Source organism: Culex quinquefasciatus, chromosome 1 (assembly GCF_015732765.1).
Source record: "Culex quinquefasciatus strain JHB chromosome 1, VPISU_Cqui_1.0_pri_paternal, whole genome shotgun sequence".
Taxonomy (NCBI): Eukaryota; Metazoa; Arthropoda; class Insecta; order Diptera; family Culicidae; genus Culex; species Culex quinquefasciatus.
The window spans coordinates 96,530,334-96,554,935 of record NC_051861.1 but is presented as its reverse complement, the minus strand read 5'-3'; the positions used below and the strand labels follow the sequence as shown (position 1 = coordinate 96,554,935).

General features: G+C 36.9%; 1 protein-coding gene across 3 annotated transcripts; it reads left to right on the top strand.

Annotated features, from left to right (window-relative positions):
* The first annotated feature begins 1,224 nt into the window (after window positions 1–1,224).
* On the top strand, window positions 1,225–24,552 carry LOC6049271 (facilitated trehalose transporter Tret1). 3 transcript variants are annotated; one of them, XM_038257488.1, is made up of 3 exons: window positions 1,225–1,588; window positions 22,362–22,979; window positions 23,378–24,552. In XM_038257488.1, the coding sequence occupies exons 2-3, from the start codon at window positions 22,374–22,376 to the stop codon at window positions 24,194–24,196; spliced, it is 1,425 nt and encodes a 474-aa protein (XP_038113416.1). In that variant the 5' UTR covers window positions 1,225–1,588; window positions 22,362–22,373; the 3' UTR covers window positions 24,197–24,552. The 3 variants fall into 3 exon arrangements, with proteins under 3 accessions (XP_038113416.1, XP_038113411.1, XP_038113407.1); XM_038257483.1 differs by lacking the exon at window positions 1,225–1,588 and adding an exon at window positions 14,895–15,076; XM_038257479.1 differs by lacking the exon at window positions 1,225–1,588 and adding an exon at window positions 22,075–22,299.
* Window positions 24,553–24,602: the final 50 nt, after the last annotated feature.

Genomic DNA, 24,602 nt, shown 5'->3' with positions numbered 1-24,602 from the left:
AATCATATTTTTATTTATATTTAAAAAAAAAAAACCTTTGCAAATGTTATTGAAAGTTCAATTATCAAGTTACAAGGCTCAGTTGAGCTGTAACCTTCTTAAATTAACCCACCATAATCAACCATAACATATGAAACAAAAAACCCACTATCATCTCCGAAACCCTCCCCCAACAAATCCACCAATTCCGCATTGAAGAAGATCAATTTGCAAAAATGCTCACCACTATCCACCATACACACATCAATCGACCGTGACTTTCGCTTTCCATCGCTCGTGAGCTGCGATGAATTCGCGAAATAAAAAAGTGCGTTCTCGAGAATTTTTGCACCAAAACAAAAACCCGCGGCCGCAGTTGTTCAGGTGGCCCCACCGAAGGCCAAGTTCATTCATGTGTTTTGCTAACCGATTTCGGTGGTCATTGGTTGATGAGGGGGGACCGGTGGGCACTTGTTTTGAGGGGGGCTCTTCCGACAGTTGGAGGAGTTCCGATTGTACTCATATGTACTAATACATGAAACATATGAGCCCTTTATTGATATTTTGATGCTAATTAGCACTTGAAGGTCGAAATTAACGCTCTTTATGTACTTGACCAATTGAATCACTCTGTACACAACAAAAGACTCTCGTCATTAACACTCACTCACTCACTCATTTGATACCCGGGAGTACGATTATGATAAGAAGCTCTCCTGTTTGAGTGTGTAACCACCTGGAGTGGAAGTTCTCTGGAAAAAAACGATTGTTTGAACATTGAATTCACTGACATACAAAAATTTACAAAAATATTTAGACAAGGCCAATTAATTTGCTCCAAAGTTTGTACAAAGAATTAGGGCGGTCTAATTCTCCAAACAAACTTTGAAGAAAAATCGTTCGTCTGTCTAAATATTTTTATAAAATTCAATGTGCACGTTTTTCTGGGGATCTCAGAGTTCATGCTTCTCAAAGTGTTCAAATTCCATGATACGTTTATGAACAATGTGTCATGAAATTTGAACACTTTGTTCGTGGCTCCCAATTTCATGAACGATTGTTCACAATTTTCGGAACTAATTTTTCTCCGTGTATGATCATAACTTCTGATTAATGTCCAAGATTTGTTTAACTCTCAAATATTCCGATTTCCCAGCGAATATCCCAGTACTGATAAAACGCCTGCCACGACACTTGTTTCAATTTTCAGTTCTGTACTGGTACACCACAAGGGCAGTACATAAACAAACCCAGCTTCGCCACAGTATCCCCACGACGACCACGGCCTCTCCTCGTATAAGGTATCAAATCGATCTACCAGTATCGGGTACTTCAGCGTAGAAAAGGATTTTGATAACCTGTGAGCCAATCAACGCGCGCGCCTGTACCGTTAAGTGATACGTCGTTGCGTTGGCGTTCGGCGCAAATCACACACCGAGATTACGCGCTCCGTCGCTCCACACAAAACTGTGCGTTGAGTTTGCGCCGGACGGCAGTACGCGTCGGGATATGGTTCTAGCCGGATCGCCGCCACCAACTGAACACGATCAAAGTCTTAGTGAAAGTGATTAGCCTGGATTAGCTTAAACAGCGGGTGAATTAAGCAATTGTGAGTAACTAGCCCAAAGAGTCCGGAATCTGGTTGTGAAATTTTGATGGAAAATCGTGAAAAGGGTTGCACCAAAATATCTGTCCCCTCGAGGTGGTGTTTATCTAATCAGTGCCCGGTTTCAATGTGTAATAAAGTGTTTGTTTTATGAGCGACCAGCTCAATGAAGTCCGGCCAGTCGGTCATGGGGGCAATTGATTTTTTTCTCGAGCAAAAATAAACAAAAATGTACAAAGTTTTGATAAGTGAAAGATTAAAGCGATAAAAATGGTATTGATTACTTTATGTGACGATCGGTTATAAATTTATTTACCAATTGGAAAATTTTTGAGCAAAATCGGGCTTGTGATGACGACGGTTTGTAATTAAGATGACCACATGGATTGGAATTCGGCTTGGGAAGATACGCGATATGTTTTTATCTGAACCAATATTTTGAAATGATTAATGCACTGTATTTCTCTTAATCATTGCAACTTTTTTAATGATAGTTTGATTTTTTCTGACTGCAAATAACAAAACATTTGAAAAGTGTACATTTCTTTTGAGTCTTTGGCATTATCATGCAAACTTAAAAAAAATCAAGTCAAGTTAACCCTCTACAACCCAACCCCGCTTTTAGGTGGGCTTCGATCTAAAAAAATGCCAAAAATGCAATTTTTCAACCAATTTGTGATCTTCAAAAAGCATTGGAAAGAAGAACTCTTAAAATTTTAGGTAATTTTAGGGTTGAAGTTTAGCTTGCTTTATGTGACTTTGCCAATGTTTTTAAAAATGTCTTTTTTAGGGGTCAACATGGCTGTGTTTTTTATTCAAAATTTCTATTTTTTCAATAAAAGAAGTATGCCGTAATTTTTGTGAAGGTCCCAGACTATTTCTCAACGCATTTTACCAATTTCAAAATGATGACTGGTGACAAACCAAAAATTGAAAAAAGTTAATATAAAAAAGTCTGAAAATTAGGGTTAGGAAAATGTTATGATTGAAGTGGTATAATAGGCCAAATACGGTCACAAAAACAAACATAAATTAAATTGAAGACAAATGTAAATTAAAATACACAAAAACAAGAAAATGAGAAAATAAAAGTTAAACCAAAGATACCAAATGACCTCCTGAACAAGGCAAAATAAAAACTTTCGATAATTAAAATTTCAGCGGTAGAGGGTTAATGTTTCAGTAAAAACAACTAAGTATAAATTTAGGTGAACGTTTGCAAAGTTTTTTGTAAATTTGAAACAAAAAGAAAATAAATATACTGTCCGACTATGTTACGCATTTTTAGTCGAGATGGATGAAATTAGACGTCACAAAAAATTTTTAAATTTAAATGACCATTAATAATCAAACAAAATTGAAAAATCCTGTTGACGATATAATGTATTTAATCTATATAATGGACCAAACGCAAATAAATGTAAATATTTTGTCTCAAAATTTTGAAACAGAAAAACATTTAAAAATAATGCATTTTCGTCATATTTAAATAAATTTGAATTCTGCATTTAAATTAATTTGGCCAAATTGTATAAATAAATAAATAAAACATTTCAAATTTTAAAAAATTTAAAATTCAGTTTAAATTAAAATGTTGAAAATAATTTTTAAGTTTGAAAACAATAATTTGCACAAACAAATAAAAATGATTAATAATTATAATGGAGTTTTTTTTGTAGTGATATTATTGTCCCGCCTTGGATCAATATTACCGTAAACTGGAATCACAATCCTGCTGACGCCATTTTTAATTTGCATTTGTTTCATCTAAAATTCATTTGTCTAAATATGATTATTTGGCGCATTTATCATATTCAATACTTTCATAACTTAAAAATAAAAAAAATAAAAATAAATTTAGACAAAAAATCTAAAACACTAATATTGGTACTAGCAATAAATTTCTAATAATTATAAAGTCAACTTCGTTTCGATGAATATTGTAAACTTTATGTTATGCAACAAATTAAACATAGGAAAGATCAGTAAAACAAAGTTAAGCAATTTACCTTTTTTGAACAAAAATAAGAGCTGCAATCGAATGGTACAATTTAATCAAATATTCACTAAGAATAAATTAACCAGCAAGTTTTTTTTTCTCAAAACATCAATTAAATTCACATTTATCTTAAAACTTAATCAAATGAGGTTCAAAGGTTGAATGTTTCTAAAGCATTGACGTCTAATATAAAAAATCTTAATACCTAATATAAAATATCAAAAAGTGACACAATTCGATTAAAAGTAAAAAATAACATTAACAACATTTCTTTATATTAAATCTTATTAGGCCTTATTTTTGTTCCTCATCTCTGCAAAAAAATGAAATAACAAGCAAAAGTCTCAACATTTCAATAGAAAACGTGTTTTAAAATGTATTCTACACCAGTTCAGATGTTTTGCAATCATTAGTTTTCAAAAAATGTAAGATTTCGACGTCGTCGTGCTATCTTGTCGCACCCGCCATTTCGCAGTTCCGAGAAAAACGCGTTTTAATGTTTGACCTTGAATAAACAAAAACAAGAGCACGCGATGTAAACAATAACAAACACGTTTTGTTTGGCTGACCATTCTGTGCATTGTCCCAAAGTTTGGTTGAAGTTGGTTGCTGGAGTCCCGAGTTATAATTACAAATGTTTACGGTAGTCTTACTTGTACGTGCGTCAAACGCGTTGTGGCCTGAAATCCTTTGGCCAGTTGTCGCACTTACATCAATTTTCAGGGAGTGACAAGATAGCACGACAAGATTGAAACTACTTTTATATGAAAAGCGTCAAACAGTTTTGGAGCTTTTTTGGTTTTCATTGAATATCTCAGGATTGAAATCGAATTTTGGGGATCTGTGAAAGTCAAAAGATGAGGCATTGTGAGCTACACAAAATGCACGTACGACAAGTTAGCACGACAGCGACGATTTGACGATAATACAAATTTTAGCGAAAACAAAACTTTTAGCGGTACTAAACATCGAACATTTTTAAAAAATCAAGAGATCAAGAGAAACATGCTGAAAATGATTCTAAGCGCATGGAAAATTATGAAGTTTTTTGAAAAAAAATGTTTTGCCCCCTGATTTTTTGGGCCAATTTGAAAGATGACATAAACTTTAAATAAAAATTGTTCCAGCCTAAAGGTTATGTAAATGCTTTTGCAGTTGATGTTCTGATACAATAGTGTTTTTTTTTTTTTGTAATCTGAACTGTTTTGAATCTTTTCAGATAGTTATTTATATGACAGAAATAATACTTTTCAGTATAGTTCTGATTTGAATGGAGAATTGACAAAAATCATGCGCATTTGACTGAATATTCCATTCAAGGAGGTGGGAAAAGTTATCCCACAGACGGTTATCCCAGGAATAATTTAAAGCGTTATGGCGGCCATTTTGCATGTGGGATAACTTGTCATGGTTATCTCAGGAACATTTTTTAAGAAAGATTCCAAAACTTTAAAAAACGGAACAATTAACATTACCTGGGCATAATTCTGGGGAAAATGTGATGCCCTACATTCCTGGAGCATAAAAATACGACTTGGCATAAGGCCATGTGGAGGAAAAAATATTTCAGAAATATTTGAACAATAGGCCGTTTCTTCATTTGCGAATGACAAGAAAAGCAAGTAGTATCACGAAGAAATTCGAAAAAAAAATTCTCATGGGACGAATTGAAATAAAATGTAATGAAAATCTTCGAAAAAAAAGTCAAGGGTTGTTATGTTTTACTCAGTAAAAAGAAATGTTTTCATAACTTTGCCCACTTTTATCTCTCATGCATAAAGTGTCAACGAACTTGTAGCAACCTAAAACTGCACTCAAACCTGCTACCCTTTAATAATTGAGGCGCCTTTCTCTTTCTACACGATACATGTTTCATGTACAATGCATCCAGAATGCATCTCGGAATTATAAAACTGCACGCTTGAGCGATCTGGATGTACCTCTGCTCAGGCCCCAGAGCTAGAGAAGACTTCACTGACCGCACTCAAGGTCAGTGCTGTTGGAACACTTGAGGTTCGTTGATCGACTTAATTCATTGCGAATTCTTTGTTCAAGTGGTGGAGTAATTGTAAGCTGTTCATGATATGTTTACATGCGTTCATGGGACGGTGAATGTTCTCAGACAGAACTTGAATTTGATTTAATAGAATGATTATAGGAACAAACCCTTCTTGCACTTTATTAGAGTTGTCTGGAGAACGAAGCTATAATAAAGCACAAGGAATGTTAGTAGTACCCTTTTATCACATCATTCAATTTAATGTAAGTATCGATAGCTAAAGTTCTGACACCTTGCTGGTACTGCAAAAACGTGTAGTTTTTAGCAAGCTGTTGCAATACGGCAGCAGTATCAATCATACATCACTCAAGCACAGCAAGTCATCGGTACTGAACGGTTCAACAAGTGTACAAATCGTCACCGTCGTGCTACCTCGTCACAACAAGTGGGTTTTTTAGTATTGAAGAAAAAATGTATGACGTGTGGCAATATTGCATAAAATTAGTGATGTTGCAATTACTGTCCTAAAATCAACAACTGTCAAGTGAACACAACGCCAACTAGATGATGGCACGTAGACAGGCATGCCTTATTCAAATGCAAAAATCGCTCAGTGCACGAGAGTTCCGCGGCTGGAGATAACTGGGTCCGGAAATTAGATAAATCATCTAATTGAATAATTCAGCTTTCGTCAGCGACGGGGCACAGCTTAGTCGGCGTTAGTCCGTTTCGAAAGCGAGAACTTTTGCTTTCTCGAGACTGAACTGCTCAATACCGTTAGCTGAGAAAGTCCTTTTGACGCAGACGTCTGGGTTAATTCACTTGAATTGCGTCAAACTGCTCGTTGAGCGTTATGGGGGTAGATCGCAGTTACAATTGTTGTAGGTTAAGTCGTTGGCGGGTATTCTGTACTCTGCTTGGAAAGATGAACCAGTTGCCAGTTGGAGCTAGTATCTGAGCTGGTTGATAAGAGAGATAATGGTGTTATGCAATAAAAGTCGATGTACAGAATGGGCTCCAACGTGGTTTACAACTGTTGATAATTTGATCAATAAAACATCAATCACTTGGAAAGTTGGGCTCGCTATCCCTTGATCACCAACGAAATAAACAAGAAAATGTTAGTTGATATTTCACATAATTCAAAATTGATACAAAGTACAAAACAAACTACTGTTGAGTGTCACCTTTCTATGCCGGATCTCCCACGAACAATGGCTAATTTGGATGTATAACAGCGATGCGATAACCTAACTCTAAAGGTCGTAAAGATTACAACACGAGTTGTCATCGATTGAATGCTTTTTGCATCATTTTGTGATAAGAGCAAAGTGATACTTCAACTTAATTATGAATAACATTTGCAGATAGGACTTATCAAAGAAACACCAGAAACCTGAAATAGGCAGGCAAAATTTATCGGCCTGATTCGATTATCCAAAGTTTATTAATCAATTATGATCGTGCTATCTTGTCACACGTGCATTTTGGGCTGAATTACGTTTCGAACGCCATTTTGTGCAGCTTTCAACGCCTCACCTTTTGCTTTACACAGGTTTACAAAACTCGATCTCAATCCTGAGACATTCATCAAAAACCGTAAAAACTCCGTGCAATGTTGACACTCGCCATACAAATTTTCTGTCTGTTGTCACATAATTTGTATGACAATTTCCGTCAGAAGTGTTAAGCAATCTCAGGACTCTTGCAACTAAATTCAACCATATTTCTGAACAATGTGCAGAACGATCAGCTAAACAAAACGTGTTTGTTATTGTTTACATTTCGTGTTCTAGCTTTTGGTATATTCAACCATTAAACAAGCAACATTCGACAAGGCCACGTCGACATTTGAAAGACGTCCATTCTTCAATCAGAACTACAAACTGCATTTTTCCGTTGATTAAGTCAGGAAAAACAAAATTCCGGTATTCCTATTTACACTTGCACATTTTATTATTCGCTGTTTACTCCGGGAACACGTTTCGCCACGCCGCTACTCAGAACTAATAAAATTTGAATTATTTGTTTATCACCGAGCCTCATTTGCGTAGTTGTCGCACCGCTACTATTAAAAAAAGTGTCAATTCCAATCGCAAACCTGTTGGCATTTCCAAACTCGGTGCACCGCATAGACGAGAGTGCGTGCGTGCGCTGAATTACAAATCATTTCTGGAAGTCGTCCTGAGTCGCGTCGACAAATCCGTGATCAACGATACCGGACCGGCGGGGGGCATTGTAACGGCACTACGGAAGCTCGCTGTAGTACGTTTTTGTAGCATTTCATCTAATTGCCGACAATTTGGTTTAATGAATCTGCTATCGTTGAGTTAGACTGCGTTGCAATAAAGGGGTTAGGCTCAACAAATAGACCGAAAATTGTACACATTAAACATGTATACCAACTACAATTTGCCCTGAACTTGGAATACAACCGTATGGGAGTGCCACATGTGTAACAAAGAGCTCTGTTATGGTTGTGGTGACAAAGGTTTGACAACAATTGCTCCGCGAATAGACTCGTGCCCGGCTTACAAATATGTGTTAAGCGAAACAGTAAATTAATTTGAAAATTTGCTTCCGATTCTGCCTCTTGTTAATACATTTTTATGTAAACATGTTTTGCTTTGCTTCATTGTTTGTTTGTCTTATACTAGTTACAAGACAGCATTGCAAAAAGCAATCTACAAACATTAGTGGGTTATTTTCACAGTGCACTCAAACTTACACGCTCAGAACATACACAGACAAACTGTCATTTAACTGTCTCGTTTGATTGACAAGTCGCTCGCCGCGACTTCACCTGGTCAAATAAGTGTATGAATAAAAGTGTAAGTAAATCCCCACAGCATGCTGCGACAAAGTGTATGCGTGTGTAACATCGTTTATGTGTAACGTTACTACACGCAAACCACATGCGCCGCGTGGATATAAAATGATAAAAATGTCGCCGGCACGCGTGTGCTCGTCCGACAACTGGCGCTGACAGGCAGAACCGTTATGGCACCCAAACAATCGTAACATTTTACGCAAACTGACGCTCGCTTTTACTTCAACTTCAACGTGCGGACAATGTCAAGGTCGTTACAGAAGGGATTTGACTGTGTGGGAAAATAGCTTTGCTTTTTTGATTATGGTAATTTGATAACTGACTTCTTTTTGGCAGTTAAACTGATTTTTCATATGGACTTGAATTTCAAAAAGTGCCCACAAATGTTCATACAAATCTGTACAAGTCTTTATACAAAACTTTTGAAAATCAGTATCTTAAGAAAACATTTTCCGATCAATTTCTTCTTCTGTAAATTTGTAGACCTCCGCCAACTCACACAGCAGTTGCCCCGACCCCTCTTCAATTTGCGTGAAACTTTGTTCTAAGGGGTAACTTTTGTCCCTGATCACGAATCCGAGGTCCGTTTTTTGATATCTCGTGACGGAGGGGCGGTACGACCCCTTCCATTTCTGAACATGCGAAAAAAGAGGTGTTTTCAATAATTTGCAGCCTGAAACGGTGATGATAGATAGAAATTTGGTGTCAAAGGGACTTTTATGTAAAATTAGAGGCTCGATTTGATGGTGTACTCAGAATTCCGAAAAAAACGTATTTTTCATCGAAAAAAACGTATTTTTCATCGAAAAAAACACTAAAAAAGTTTTAAAATTCTCCCACTTTCCGGTACTCGACTGTAAAAAATCATTTTATGGGAAATTTAATCTACTTTTCGAATCTACATTGACCCAGAAGGGTAATTTTTTCATTCAGAACAAAAAATTTCATTTTAAAATTTCGTATTTTTTCTAACTTTTCAGGGTTATTTTTTAGAGTGTAACAATGTTCTACAAAGTTGTAGAGCAGACAATTACAAAAAATTTCATTAATTGTATGATTGAAAAGTTATGAAAAAGTTGGTAGTCATCGATCATGGCCGTTCATGGTCACCCGCGACAGACACGGACGACGAAACAAAGAGAAAAGCAAAAAGTAACTTTTCCAAAACATTTTTTTTCGTAAAATCGCGATAACTCGTGAAGTTTATGAGCAAAATCCTTATGTCTATATATCAATTTTTTTTTAATTGTTTGCTCTACAACTTTGTAGAACATTGTTACACTCTAAAAAATAACCCTGCAAAGTTAGAAAAAACATGGATCAATGGATTCGAAAGAAAAATACGTTTTTTCGGAATTCTGAGTACACCATCAAATCGGGCGTCTAATTTTACATAAAAGTTCCCTTGACACCAAATTTCTATCTCATCACCGTTTCAGGCTGCGAATTATTGAAAAACACCTCTTTTTTCGCATGTACAAAAACGGAAGGGGTCGTATCGCCCCTCCGTCACGAGATATCAAAAAACAGACCTCGGATTCGTGATCAGGGACAAAAGTTACCCTTTAAGACAAAGTTTCACGCAAATCGAAGAGGGGTCGGGGCAACTGCTGTGTGAGTTGGCGGAGAATTACCCTCTTATTTTTCGAATAGTCAATATCTAAAACTTTGCCGAAGGCATCACGTCGTTAAAAATTCTTTCAAAAGATACAAGTTACAATTTTTGTGTGGGAATTCGCTAATATTGTATGGATAAAGAACCCTAAAAAGTTTGAGCCAAATAAAAAAATCAAATAAAATTCATTTCCGGAATTCAAGGATGTCTTTTTCCAAAAAAAATAAATTTATAAATAAAATTTTCAATTCTAATTTTTCGTTAAATCAGAATAAATCGTGATGATTACAAGCAAACCCCTTATGTTTACATATCATTTTTTGTATAATTGTCTGCTCTACAACTTTGTAGAACATTGTTACACTCTAAAAAATTACCCTGCAAAGTAACAAAAAACAAGAAATTTTAAAATGAAAACTTTTGTTATACTGTCAGTAGGGGTGAAATTGGGTCTAGGGGGTGAGATTGTGGCAAAGTGGTTTTTTTTACGGATTTTGCCATCTCTCAGGTTCTTCTCAATGAAACTAAATTCTGTCAAAAGTATTGTGTAGGGGACATCTTATGATGACTTCGCTGAAAAAATCTCGTTCCTAGAACAAATCCTGTTATTTTGGCAGCTGTCTAAAGTTACGGTACGTTTTTGGTCAAAAATAACCTCTCGAAAAATCATTTTTCTAATATTTTTGTTGGAATTGCTCAAAAACCACCCAAATGTTTGAAAATCTCCACTTCAAACTTTGTACCATGTCAATACGATTCCCTCGAACAAGAAACTCTGTTGGATGACTTCTTTTTACCATATCTGTATTTTATTTGAGCATTATTTTAGTTTTTTTTTGACCCAATGTCACCCCTTCTAAGGGGTGAGATTGGGTCAATTTTCAAACTATTGGTATTTAAGGTAGTGCTCATCAAAATTCACCATATTTTGGGAAAATGTAGGTGTATCGTTTTTTGACCCGTAGTCACCCTCACTGACGAAAGATGAAAAAATGACACTTCTAGGTTATTGCAGATTCGAAAAGTACATATAATTTCCCATAAAATGACAAGTCCCACAAAATTTTACAGTTGAGTAACGAAAAAATTGAAGAATTGTTTTAGCATTTTTTTCTTGTAACAACAAGTTAACATCTGATAACCTGATTTATATTACTTGGCAAAAACTGACAACCACGTGTGTCATAATCCATGCGTTGCTATCTTGTGTAGTTACTTACATCAGGTACACACAAACACCGCAAATTTTAAAGTGGAGCTTACGCTACACTATCTATGTTGACTACTTTTATATCAGCTGTAGTGTTTTGTTGCTGTTGATCGGCAGGGTTGCAATTGTAAACAAAGTAAGTTATTGTTACAGACCATTCAAGCAAATCATTTTTTTTATATTTACACTGTTTAGCTAGACTTTACCACTGGTTTTCAAAAAGCTGCTAACTCGTTGATAAGCAGTACCATCCCTGACCACTGGTAAACCAAGCTGCAGTTTTCCTTTTATCTACTACAGCGCACGCAACACTGTTGATTGACGTGAATTTGTAGCAAAATCCATTATAAATATTTATGGACGCGGTGTATCTTTCACTAATCGTTCGTCTAGAAAAGGTTCAAAGCTCGCAATCATGTTGTTCCCTTTCCTTATCGTTATCGATCGCAGTTTATTACACCCGAGAAAACAATATGACCAATTGCCCATTTCAAACGTTAATTCGCAGACCTCGGAAGGTCATTTAAACTTCAATCGTCAAAGTCATTATGAAAAACGGATTGAAATTGGAATGAAATTCTTTGCATTCCGTGAGTGTCGTGTTATAGCTCTTGGTTTCCTTTTGTTATCTGCAGAATTGTCTAATTATCGTCAATTATGCTTAATTACATCGTTAAGGTTTGTCACGTAACCCCTTCTTTCTAGTGGCCGGGCAGGGTATTGCAACAGTATGATGCCATCATAAAGTGAGTTCTCTTTTCTCGCGAACCGGATTTGATGGGAGGGGCACGATACGACTGATTGGGACTTTCGTACAAGGAGATAAGATTGCCCTCTCGAGAGTGGGATTTCTGCATCAAGGTCAAGAATTACATCGAAGGTTGATCTTGATGAAGTGTCTGTGTTTCAATTTAACAAACAAATCTATAAACTTCCACTTGATACGATGAACTAGAGTCGTGAGTGCTGGTCAAGCGACGACTACGACAGTCAGTGTATCGCACGCAAAACGGTCGGTGGTAGTTCCAAGAATCACTAAAATCCCAAGCAAAGTTGGGGGAGAAACAACAAACCCAGGGAATCCCAGCTGATCTCGTTCTACAAGTCTAAGAAAAGCAGGTTGATTTAAATATGTATCTTTTATGGATCATCGTGAAGTCGCATTCCAGGTTTGATTATTCCAGGGCTGTGGAGTCGGAGTCGGAGTCGGAGCCGGAGTCGGTGGAGTCGGGTCTTTTGGGTACCTGGAGTCGGAGTCGGAGTCGGAGACGGAGTCGTCAAAACTCGAACAGTCGGAGCCGGAGTCGGAGTCGGCTAAATTTTACGAGCTGGAGTCGGAGTCGGAGTCGGAGCCGAAAATTCCTGATAACCCGGAGTCGGAGTCGGAGTCGGAGTTATCTAAAATTCAACAAAAATTATCTTTTTTTTATTGTTTAGTATTTGTTATAATGCAGGTTAATTCATAAAACTTCTTATTTTTTAATTGTTTTTTAATGTCGCATGCATTGCGTTGCCATTTTTTTTTAAAGATTTATCAGATGAGCAATTCTCTATAAAATCGGCCGATGTTAACCTTTTTTATTTTTTGTTTGTTTTTTTTTTTTTTTTTTTTTGCTATTTGACTCAAACTTTATGGGGGCTTTCCCACAAGAAGCCATTTTGTGTCAATGATTCACTCATAGTTATCTCAATACAATTTTGGCAGAAGTTCATATAAAAATAGTACGTAAATATTCGAAAATCTGTAACTTAACTTTTCAAGAAATTTTTTTATTTGTTTTGGTGTCTTCGGCAAAGTTGTGGATATTGTAGAAAACTATTGAAAACAGGTACACGGACAAAACATTTGGTGATTTTTTAATTAGGTTTTATTTACAAAAAATAAATTTCAGAAAATCAAAATTTTTAAATTTTTGAGTTTTTTTTTTTCAGGGGCAAAACCTTGCATCAAGCCATCCTGAAGTATAAACCAAAACTTTGCCGACGAGTCATTTTTTTTTTTAATAGTGATTTATGTAAAAATTGAAAACTTGTACTTAACATTTTCTGACCTAATTATTGATGTAAAATCGAATTTGCCATCGAAAAGTATTTTACACATTTTTTGAGTAAGTACACCGTTTTAAAAATATATCCATTCAAAGCAAAATTTTGCCGAAAAATCCGATTTTTTAATTTTTAAAATAGTGTCCATGATTGTCCATTTCTAAAAATATTGAATGTTTGGCCCTATTAAAATGTTAGTATTCATTAAAAAAAAATTTCCGAAAAGATCGGAAAATTTCACGAATGTTTCATTTTTCAATATTGAAAATCGGACTGCTGATATATGGACATTAGAAAATGGAGGGTTGTTTGGGTTAGACTTAAAAAATCAATTTTCCTGTTTCTTTAATCCGCTGTATCTCAGCAACAAGTGGTCAAATCTTCTTAGACGAATTAGTAGGAAATTTTCTGAACTTTTCGATAGAGATATTTTCAGGAATGAACAATCATGGACACTATTTTCGAAAATTAAAAAAAACCGGAATTTTTCGGACAATATTTAACTTTGAATACTATATTTTTAAAACGGTACACTTAATAAAATAAATTGTAAAGTACTTTTCGATTACAAATTCGATTGTATTCGAAAAATGAGGTCGAAAAATTTTAAATATGTGATTTATTTTTTTACAAAAATCACTATTTTTAAAAAATCATAAATCGTCGGCAAAATTTTGGTCCATGCTTCTGAATTGTTCTTCTGAAAATCCCTTTAAAACTGGAGATATTTTTTGATTTCTGTTTCAATTACGTTTAAAACTTGTTACCTGGAAAGTTTTTTGTTCACTTTTGTGATTCGAACTTATTTTCCTTGAGAAAAACATAACAATTTGAGAGTATTTAAGTAATCCTATTCAACAATATTTTCAAAATAATAGTCAACTAACTTTTGAATTTTTTTTAAATATGTGGAGTCGGAGTCGGAGTCGGAGCTAACCATTTGTTGAAAGCTGGAGTCGAAGTCGGAGTCGGAGTCGGCTAGAGTTTGTAGGCCGGAGTTGGAGTCGGAGTCGGAGTCGGCTTATCTCAGAAAGCTGGAGTCGGAGTCGGAGTCGGAGTCGTTTGAAACATGACCCGACTCCGCAGCCCTGGATTATTCAAATATTGTGGGAAATTGAAATTGTATTGAACTTGGTAGATACCTAAATGTTCGAATTATGTCCAAGAAACAGTCACTCTAGAATAGCCTGCGCCATTTCTTAAAGTTACAAACCACGTAAATTCCTCACGTGTAACACTCATAAAACTTCCCACAAATTCACCAAGGTATCAATCCAATTCCACCGCAAACCAATTGCTGCGGAAAGCCCACAATCGAACAAGTTCAATTAAAGTGCATTGCGCAACCTGGGCCAAGCCCCCGCAGGAGGTCAATTCTACGTCTAGTCAAAGAAATTTTCTCCACTTTACAAGCGCCGCGTTGGATGAAACAACTCCTCTAGTACATATATCTATAGCTTGATTTTTTTTCTGCGCCGTTTGGTTTTCCCTTCCGAAGCTCCGAAGCCCGTGGACATTCCTATCCACTATCCACAAGCTGTGATTCACCAAGCTTAGCTTTTTTTCGCGCGCGCATTTTTCGCAAACCCCCATTCGTCGTCGTTCAAGTTCAACCTCGACGACGATCAGTCCGCGGGTAGACGCGTTACGGTGAAGATCTCCACTCTATTTGCGGGGTGTTTAGTTTGGTCGATTTGAAAGTTTGTCGTTACGGTTGAGTGAGGAAAATTTATTTTTGAGGAAGTTGGTGACGCTTGAAGCAGTCGAAATGACCAAGTCCTTGTGGAAAAGGGTAGGTTCTATTTTGGTCAAGTTAAAAAATTTAAGTTGTTCAAACAGCATAACTTCAAACTAGTTTCGCGTGAAAGGAAAACTTAGCATCGTTGTGTGAAAAAGGTGCAAAAAGTGAAACACTACCGAGCGTACAAGTAATATCTATTTACTACTATTTATAAAGCTGAAGAAAAGTGGCTAAAAGGCAATATACCTATCATGTGCGATCGCTAGATGCTTAGGATGGTTTGGATGATTGCACACTTCCAGAAAACAAGTTTTACGACTGCAATGGACTGTGACTGTTTGGAGAAGGTGTATTTTTTTATATTTGAAGTGCATTGAACCATAGGGATTATATTATAATTTCAAGAAAAATCCAATCTCAACTAAATTCAATGTTTTCAGTTCTTAGTGATAACAAAATAACTGAAATAACTCAACTGTTTTGTTAAACACTAACAGTTTATTTAAAAAAAAAAGTGATATTTTCTGGCACTATTTACAAATTTTTATTTCTTCTATGTTTTCTAGTCGTTCAAGAAAGTTTACACGTTGGCCAAAAAAATCGTAGCTTTGGTATTGCAATACATTTTGAGCATGAGCATGGTTGACTGCCAATGAGCTGCTACTCCGTTATTGACAGATCAGCTGAAGTTAAACAATGAATCAAGAATGATCAGTGGGAGCCAACCATCCGTTCACTGTTTAACCTCTGAAGATCTCTAGTTTATTAGTCAATACCGGCGCCCTCCCAAGAAGCCTGCAGTTCAACGAAAGGGAGGAATGTTAGTCCGATAGTTGAAGTTGCAGACTCATCAAGCACATAGTTTTTCGCTATATACTTGTTGATACCGCTTGAGACCGTTGAATCCACAGCATCTCCTTCAAGCATCACGTGATTATTTTTTTTTTTGGGTTAGTAGGATAAGGTATTGGCTTTTCGATGCCTCCCGAGCTACGACGCTATGGGGAGGACTTTCATAACAGACCCGTCGGCGAGCCTTCCGAGCAACGATGCTATGGGAAGGTCTTTCTGGTTAACACACAAAATCACTCACATACAGTTATTTTGCTCCACTATTAACTCAACGATCCAAATTGTCAGTGCGTCTTTCGTTCATTATATAGAAATGGCTTTTTCACCGCCAAAAAATCAAACCTTATTCAAAAAATTTAAACACAATCCACCCGACGCCGTGCCTTCCGATCAACGATGATATAGGAAGGGCTTTGAAAATCACAAAAGAAATCACTTTTCACTCCGAATATTTTTACGACCACGCGCTCCCTTTGTCAATTATGCACTCTTTGGTATTGCAATACATTTTGTTTAGAAAGTATCGTCATCTGAGGCGAAGCGGTACATATGGGATGAACATAACCTAGTTACTGCGCAATATTTGGATATTTTTGATTAGTCTCAGATAGTACAGACACAGATCACCAAACATAGTGCATCGTTTTCTACATTTCAAGGTTTTAAGTGCTCTTAAAAATGCTGTCCCTATTCAGACTGTAGTCCCGATTCACCCCAGATGACGATAGAATCCAAGTTGGCCCAAAATGTCACAATGTCACATAAAACAAGTCATACCACAAAAAAAAACAAAGCATGAAAATTTTAGGATTATTTTATTTCAAGTATTAAAACAACTGATACTAGATTAATTTTGGTATTTTTAAATTTGGTCTTTCCAGGTATTAATTCTGTTATTGTCATTTATTCATGTTAAATTTTCAATCTTGAAGAAAAAAAACAGATGGAATCGGTAGGAGAACAAAATGACATCACCTTTTTTTGTCGCCTCTCTTTCATATTTTTATCCACTTAAGGTGGTTGATGCTTTCCTCACATTAATAAACTTTTGATGACGGGTTTTCTTACAAAAAAGTTTTTTTGTAACATAACTTTTGAAGTACTTTACTTACATTTTTCTTTCTTTACTTACTTTTAATATGAACTTATGGGACCCCAAGACGAATCGAATGAGACCAAAACGGACCAAATCGGTTCAGCCAGTGCTGAGATATTTGAGTGAGAATATTTCTGCGCACACATCCACATCCAAACACACACACATTCAGTTTTTGATTCTGAGTCGATAGGTATACGTGAAGGTGGGTCTTGGCGCTCGTATTAAGAAGTTTATTTTTTGAGTGAATTTATAGCCTTTCCTCAGTAAGGTGAGGAAGGCAAAACCATATATGGGTCATTTCAGGTCAACTAAGTACACTTTTGGGCTCGACCTTCACCGATTTGCACCAAACTTGGAGGAAACGTTCATCTATTGATAGTTTACAGAAATCTCAAGTTTGGTGCTGATTGGACCATCCCTCTATTTTTGGCACTTTTTTTCTTTTAATCATAACTTTGCAACTATTTGAGCAAAAGACTTTCTACAGGTTGCATTTTAAAGAAAATTATTTAAGGAATTCGATAAAAATAAAATTTTAACCCTTAAATGCCCACTAATATTATATTTTAACGTTTAAAGTATTAAAATTCAGTTTTGACCAATTTCTTATATTTTTATTTATTATATTTTATCACCATCGTGTTCCCCGGACAATTTTACATTATAATCAATGTAGACCTCAAAATAAAATGAACTATTGACGAGATACAGCGATTTTACTGAAAAAAGTTTGATTTTGCACTCTGTCCTATTAATTCAAATCCGAAACAAGTTTCTCACATATAAAAACCGAACTATGCGGGATTCATCTCTATTTGTTGAAAAGTACACTATATACTTCAGAGTGCTGCGTAAAATCAAACTTTTTTCAGTAAAATCGCTGTATATTGCCAATAGCTCATTTTAGTTTGAGGTCTACATTGATTATTATGTAAAATTGTCCGGAGAACACGATGGTGATAAAATAAAACAAATAAAAATATCAGGAATTGGTCAAAACTGAATTTTAAAACATAAAACGTTAATATAAAATAGTAGTGGGCATTTAAGGGTTAAAATTTTATTTTAATCGAACTCCTTGGACAATTTTATATAATATGCAACCTGTAGAAAGTCTTTTGCTTAGGTATTTGCAAAGTTATGATTAACAGAAAAAAAAGCTTTTTAGAAAATCGCCAAAAAAGAGGGTTGTGCCAAAAATAGAGGGATGGTCCAATCAGCACCAAACTTGAGATTTCTGTTAACTATCGATAGAAGAACGTTCCCTCCAAGTTTTGTCCAAATCAGTAAAGGTCGAGTCCAAAAGTGTACTCAGTTGACCAAGAATGACCCATATTAAAAAAAATAACACATAAAACTTAAATGACTATTCTGATGCTGTCATTATGCGTTTTATTCCGTTTTAAATGTTATGCTTGATTTCAACTTTTTTTAAGCGAGCAGAAAATTTCACAAATGTTTTGTTTTCTCCCAAAGTTTTCTCGAAATTCTAACTATAAGCAACCCGCAGTCTGATCAAAGTCAAAGTCTAAAAAGAAAGCTCTAAGAAGTTGCTCTTTTTCAAAAATATTACGTGACAACTAAGCACTTAATAAAAAAAAACTGGTAAGTCATTGTCATTAGCTTTTTTGTGGCATCTAAATTTTTTTGCATGTCGACAAAAAACATGTTTCATAAATTCTTCTTAAACACACGCAAAATATTGAACCTTTTAAAAAATTGTATTGTTTGAATTTTACGATTAGTAATAAAAACTAAAATGAAAAAAATATCGTTTTTCCGTGTACAATTTTTGTGTATAATTTCGGCAAATTTGTAAGACCTATTTTTACCATCTGACCCAACATCACTTTCTGCTGATGGTAACAATGTTGTTCTGAAAAGCCTTAACTAAAAATTAAAATTGTAACCTCCAACTTTGTCATAAGCACCAACTTGATCAGAAAATTGCTTCTTCAGTTACAGATTTCCTTATATTTACGTGCACTTTTCATATGACCAGTTCGTTTAATTGTATGGAGACTTGTATGTAAAAACTTAATACATTAAAAAAAAAAGGGAAAAATTATCGAGATTTCTACGATCTCTGGTCCAAAATTTCATGATTTTTAAAGCTCAAGAGTGTGAAAAAATCAAAATGTTTTCTAAATTAAATTGTTGTTTTTTGCAAAAAAAAAAATATAAAAATATTATTTGTTTTGATTCGACTTTTTAATTTGTAGAACTTTATTGCGGAGGGGAGGGGAAATAAACACTTCAAAAGCAGATAGAATGAACTTTATACAACATGAGTATTGTGTACGTGTTCAATAAATGAATGATTTTAACACTCTGTCACACTCCAGCAATACTAACTCATATTATTGAAGAAAAAAAACTAAAAACCCGATTTAATCCCACCAGGGGTGAGAAAGAGCCTTTCTTACTAACGAGTATAACTTGTTTCAATTCATAACATCGACTTTGTTGTCTTTCTTTAGTAAGATAGGCAAAACAGTAAATCGTTCTAAAATTTGATCGGGATTGCCGATCGATGTCAAATTTGTTTCAGATGCTCACTCATGGTCTGTACTATGAATGTCTAATCTAATCTAATCTATCAGACCCTAGCGCAGCCAATCTTTCGAAGGGATCCTGGAGAGTGCCTTAGGTTAGATGACGCCTAGCACTCTTCTTGTCATTTATTAACATTTGTAGTGCGCCATTGCATCGGAATGCATTGAAACATCAAACGTTAACATCAAGCGTTAAAGCGGCCAGGCCTACTGCGTAAAGCCGTATCGCAGAGATGACTCGTAATTGGGTTGAGTTTGAGCACTGAGTGTTCGAACAACAACACAATTCTGAATCGACAGGGGAGGAAGAAGCGTGGGGACACACCACCATACGCTCCGAAATTTGGTTGTATTCGTTGGGAGCACCATGCTAAGAAGGTTTGGTACTCCGGGACCCTCTGGGATGGGACATTGTATTTCCACGAATGCCCTGGACACTATTTGCCGTGGTTATAGCGCCACAACTCGCTCTCATGGTCTGTACTATGAATGTAGAAAAAAATCGGATAAAATTAGAAAAGAAAAATTTGGGCGAAGGTCACCAGGTGGGCTTTTGCCTTTTTATAGAGATTTTTTTTTCTTATGGTAGGTTAATCAAACGGCTCTAACTCCAGAACCAAATTATGAATCTGGATGAAAATTTGGGAGGTTGTAGAGCTCGAAAAATGCAATTTTTGAGATAAATAAAAGATATGAAAATGAAAAATTTTGATCATATTTTCATTTAAATACTGTGTATTTTGTTGAAAAGTCTAGCCACATCCGAAAACAGATAGATATTTCTAAAATCGGCCTCTAAATGACCCAGATTCAGCACACCAGCTTTCAAATGCACTTGGAACAATCAAAATCGAAAATTGGGGAGCCGAGAACTTCACGACACAAATTTTGGCAAAAATTTTACCACGCACGGACGTGACTCGAACTCCACAAAATATATTTTCTCAAAATTCGAGGGTTGGAGATAGACGAGTTCTGTCAGAGTGAATCGATGGAGCGTCGAAAATCGATGCAGTGTGGTTTTTGACAATTTTTCCGATGAAAATTTATGCTGTTTTGTAATATTTACGAAGATGAAAATGACGTCCATGGACGTTGTTATGGTTTCGTTTGAGCAACCTACCAAAAATGTATGGAATTTCGTAATTTTTGTTCTCGTGGGTTAAACTTACTTTTTGCCCAGGTATTTAAAAACGTAGGTTTTAAAGAAAACCTAGATGTTTGGGTATCAAAAGATCGGAAATTTTATGCCCTTTCCGATTCCACATAGGTTGACTTGTGAATCGTGTACCGGTTCAGATGCCGGCGGATTTTCCTACGACGTAATTCCGGGTTGGTACGAAATTCCAAAAATCTTTTCTATCGATACTAATACCCCCAAAACGGTGTTATACCCACTCCAAAATGTTTATTTAGCAATTCTATGGTAATATATTGACATTTAGTTGAATTAAAAGTTTGCAAAATTGAGTTTAGATAAGTTTTATATAGAATTTCTAGAGTTATATAAACTTTTATTCTAAGTAATTAGTAAACTTTATATTTAATCCAAATTATTTTTTAATCAGTCGAGGATGCCTATTTGGAGTTGGGAGACTGGATTTATAGTGATTTGTCAACAAATAACTTTACTTATGTTAATTTTTCCAAAGGTGTACAAACTTTTTTGCACCTTTTATTTTCGTAATAGTATTTGTTATATAACTTTTTATAGAAATCGATCTTTTCATGAGCTTTTTGTAGCAAAATTTTGGCATGAATTTTGAACAAAATGTAGTACTAGGTTCCTGTCAAACTTTAATTTTTTTACATGTTTCATCACAAAATGTGCATAGTGCCCAAGGGGTGTAAATACTTTTTTTACATACTGTAAGAATAAAAAAAGTACACACATTTAATTTTACTATTAAACAAGAATTAATTAAACTTTTATGAAGAAACGTTTCCAAGCAGCCCACAAAAAAATTGTAAATTTTAAATTTCTTGCCGCATTTTTTTCATTTTTTTGTTGACCAAATTTTTCGTTTTATTGTTTTTGTTTAAAGGTTTTTCAAGAGTTTAAATAAGCGATTCAGATTTTCTCTTCTCCAGAAATATTATTATCTAAAAAAACCATTATAGCAAAATATTGTGTTTTTTATAAATTTGAATGTTTTACATCAACATTTTTCCGAAAGAAAATCTCACAAATTTTGTCTGTATCCATTATGAAAATTTGAAGCTAGATTTTTCTAAAACCGTTTAACAAATTGAAACACGCTTCATGAGCATCCTTGTGGAAACATACCACCCATTTCAAATTTGTACAACTCTGCTTTACCACCATGCTCTGATTCGTTATTTCTCTTCTTTGTACTAAAGTAGTTCATTACGAGTGAATTCTACCAGCAATGAACTCTAACTTCTTAATGAATTCCTTCATTCAATTCATTCTCTCCACTATTCATTCTTACTACACAAACCGTTATCTCCAACGACTCACTACCTGGGTGGGAGATTCCGTACGCACACAAAGGTTCACCCGAACCAAAACAAAGAGCGAGTCGAATCGTTCAGGTTCAGATGTTTGTGATGCGTCAATGAAGCCAAAGAAGCGACAGTACATACAATTAGCAAATCGCTGAAATTTTCCATTGTAAAATACTGGGGTTTTGAGTTACTTAACTGATCAAACGATGTCGGATTCAACGAGCGAACGTGCTCGACTAATTCCAGCGATCCCTTCGGGATCAAGACAGTATGGGGCCACCGCGGAAAACGATGAAATTGTGATTTTTTTGGCTGCAAACGTCAATAAAAAAAAAATTAACTCTAAAATTTCTTCTTCCAGACTCGTGACACGATGAGCAGCTTCGTGGTGAACAACGTGGCCGGCGAGTCCGGCCGCAAGCTGCCCCAGTATATCGCGGGGCTGGCCGCGTCCGGTGGTGCCCTCGCTGCCGGTACCTTCCTGGGGTGGACCTCGCCGGCGGAGATTCCGCTGGTGCGTGACACCGAGTACGGGTTCACCATCACGACCGAGCAGTTCTCGTGGATTGGTTCGATGGCGAACCTGGGCGCGGCGCTGATGTGCTTCCCCATCGGGATCATGATGAAGCTGATTGGGCGCAAGTGGGCCATGCTGTCGATGGTGTTGCCGCTGGTGCTGGGCTGGGCCCTCATCATCTGGGCCAGTAATGTGGCCATGCTGATGGTGGGCCGGTTCTTCCTCGGTATCGGTGGTGGTGCGTTCTGCATTGCGGCGCCGACCTACACGGCGGAGATTGCCCAGTCGTCGATTCGGGGAACGCTGGGAACGTTCTTCCAGCTGCTCGTAACCGTCGGTATTCTGTTCGTGTACGGCGTGGGGGCGGCCGTGAACGTGCAGGTGCTGAGCATCATTTGCGGCGTTATTCCGATTGCGTTCGGGTTGATCTTCTTCTTCATGCCGGAGAGTCCGCACTATTTCGTAAGTTCTTTTTAGATTTTACAATTTCTATGCAATATCTACGTTATCGTGTTTTCTTGTAGCACGCCGTTTTTTGACGTTTCACGTTTTTGTTAAACATAAGTAGAGTGTGCAATGTAAACAATAACAGACACGTTTTGTTTGATTCACCATTCTGCTTCTTGTCCCGTAATTTTGGTTGCCGATGTCTCGAGTTATAATTACAAATGTTTATGGAAGTCGGGCATGTACGTGTGTCAAATGCGTTCTGACCAGAAATCCTTTAGGCCAGTCTTCTGGCAACATTGCACGGGGTTTTTACGGTTTTTGTTAAATATCTTAAGAACGAAATCGAATTCTGGGGATCTGTGAAGGTCAAAATGCATTTCAACATTCTAATTTAAATGTCCACTTCCCAGGTCGAGAAGAACCGCTACGACGATGCGTCCAAGTCCCTCAAGTGGCTGCGGGGCAGCCGCTACGACGAGCGGGCCGAAATCGAGGAACTCAAGGCGGACGACGCCAAGATGCGCGAGGAGAAGATCACCTTCGTGCAGGGCTTCCAGCAAAAGTCCACCATCCGGGCGCTGATCATCTCGCTGGGGCTGATGTTCTTCCAGCAGCTCTCGGGCATCAACGCGGTCATTTTCTACACCAACTCGATCTTCGAATCTGCGAACACGGGACTCAACTCGACCGACGCCACGATCATCGTCGGTAGCATCCAGGTCGCGGCCACCCTGCTGTCGACCTTCATCGTGGACAAGGCCGGCCGCCGGATGCTGCTCATGGTGTCGGACTTTTTCATGGCCGTGTCCACCATCCTGCTGGCGGTTTACTTCCAACTGAAGCAATCGGACCCGGCCAAGGTCGCCGACCTCGGCTGGCTCCCCATCCTGGCCGTGTGCATGTTCATCGCCATGTTCTCCATCGGGTTCGGTCCGGTGCCGTGGCTGATGGTCGGCGAACTGTTCGCGAACAACGTCAAGGCGTACGCCAGTCCGCTGGCCGGTGTGTTCAACTGGTTGCTCGCCTTCCTGGTGACGAAGATCTTCGCCTCGCTCGTCGATGCGCTCGGCAGTGCCGGCGTGTTCTGGCTCTTCTCCGGCTTCTCGCTGCTCGGAACCGTGTTTGTGTTCTTCATCGTGCCCGAGACGAAGGGCATCTCGCTGCAGGAGATTCAACAGTTGCTGGGAGGGAGAAGAACGCGAGCTCCGCACCGCCGGCCTCCGGGCTGAACAATCCGGCGTTCGATGAGAACAAGACGGAGGCGCAGTAGAGTCATGTTGCAGGGAGAAGCGGTTTTTTGTTGTAAATAACTTCAAGATTGAGAAACGAAAAAAATAATGCTGGGACATTGTGTAAGTTAGGTAGCTGTTTAGCCATGTGCAAACATTCCTCGTTGCACGACGATTTTAGAATTGACTACGAGAAAAGTGTGAAAACCAGAACTGACGTGTTTTATAATTATTATTATGTATTCTTATTTATTTAAGAACAAAGCTCGCATTTTGCCACTGATTTGTTGAATCGACATATCAAGATAGCGAAAAAAGCCTCTAAAGTGTTAAAATAAAAGTCGAAAATCAAAAAACAGTCTTTTAAATTTATGAAAGAAACGTTAAATAAATAAATTAATCCTAA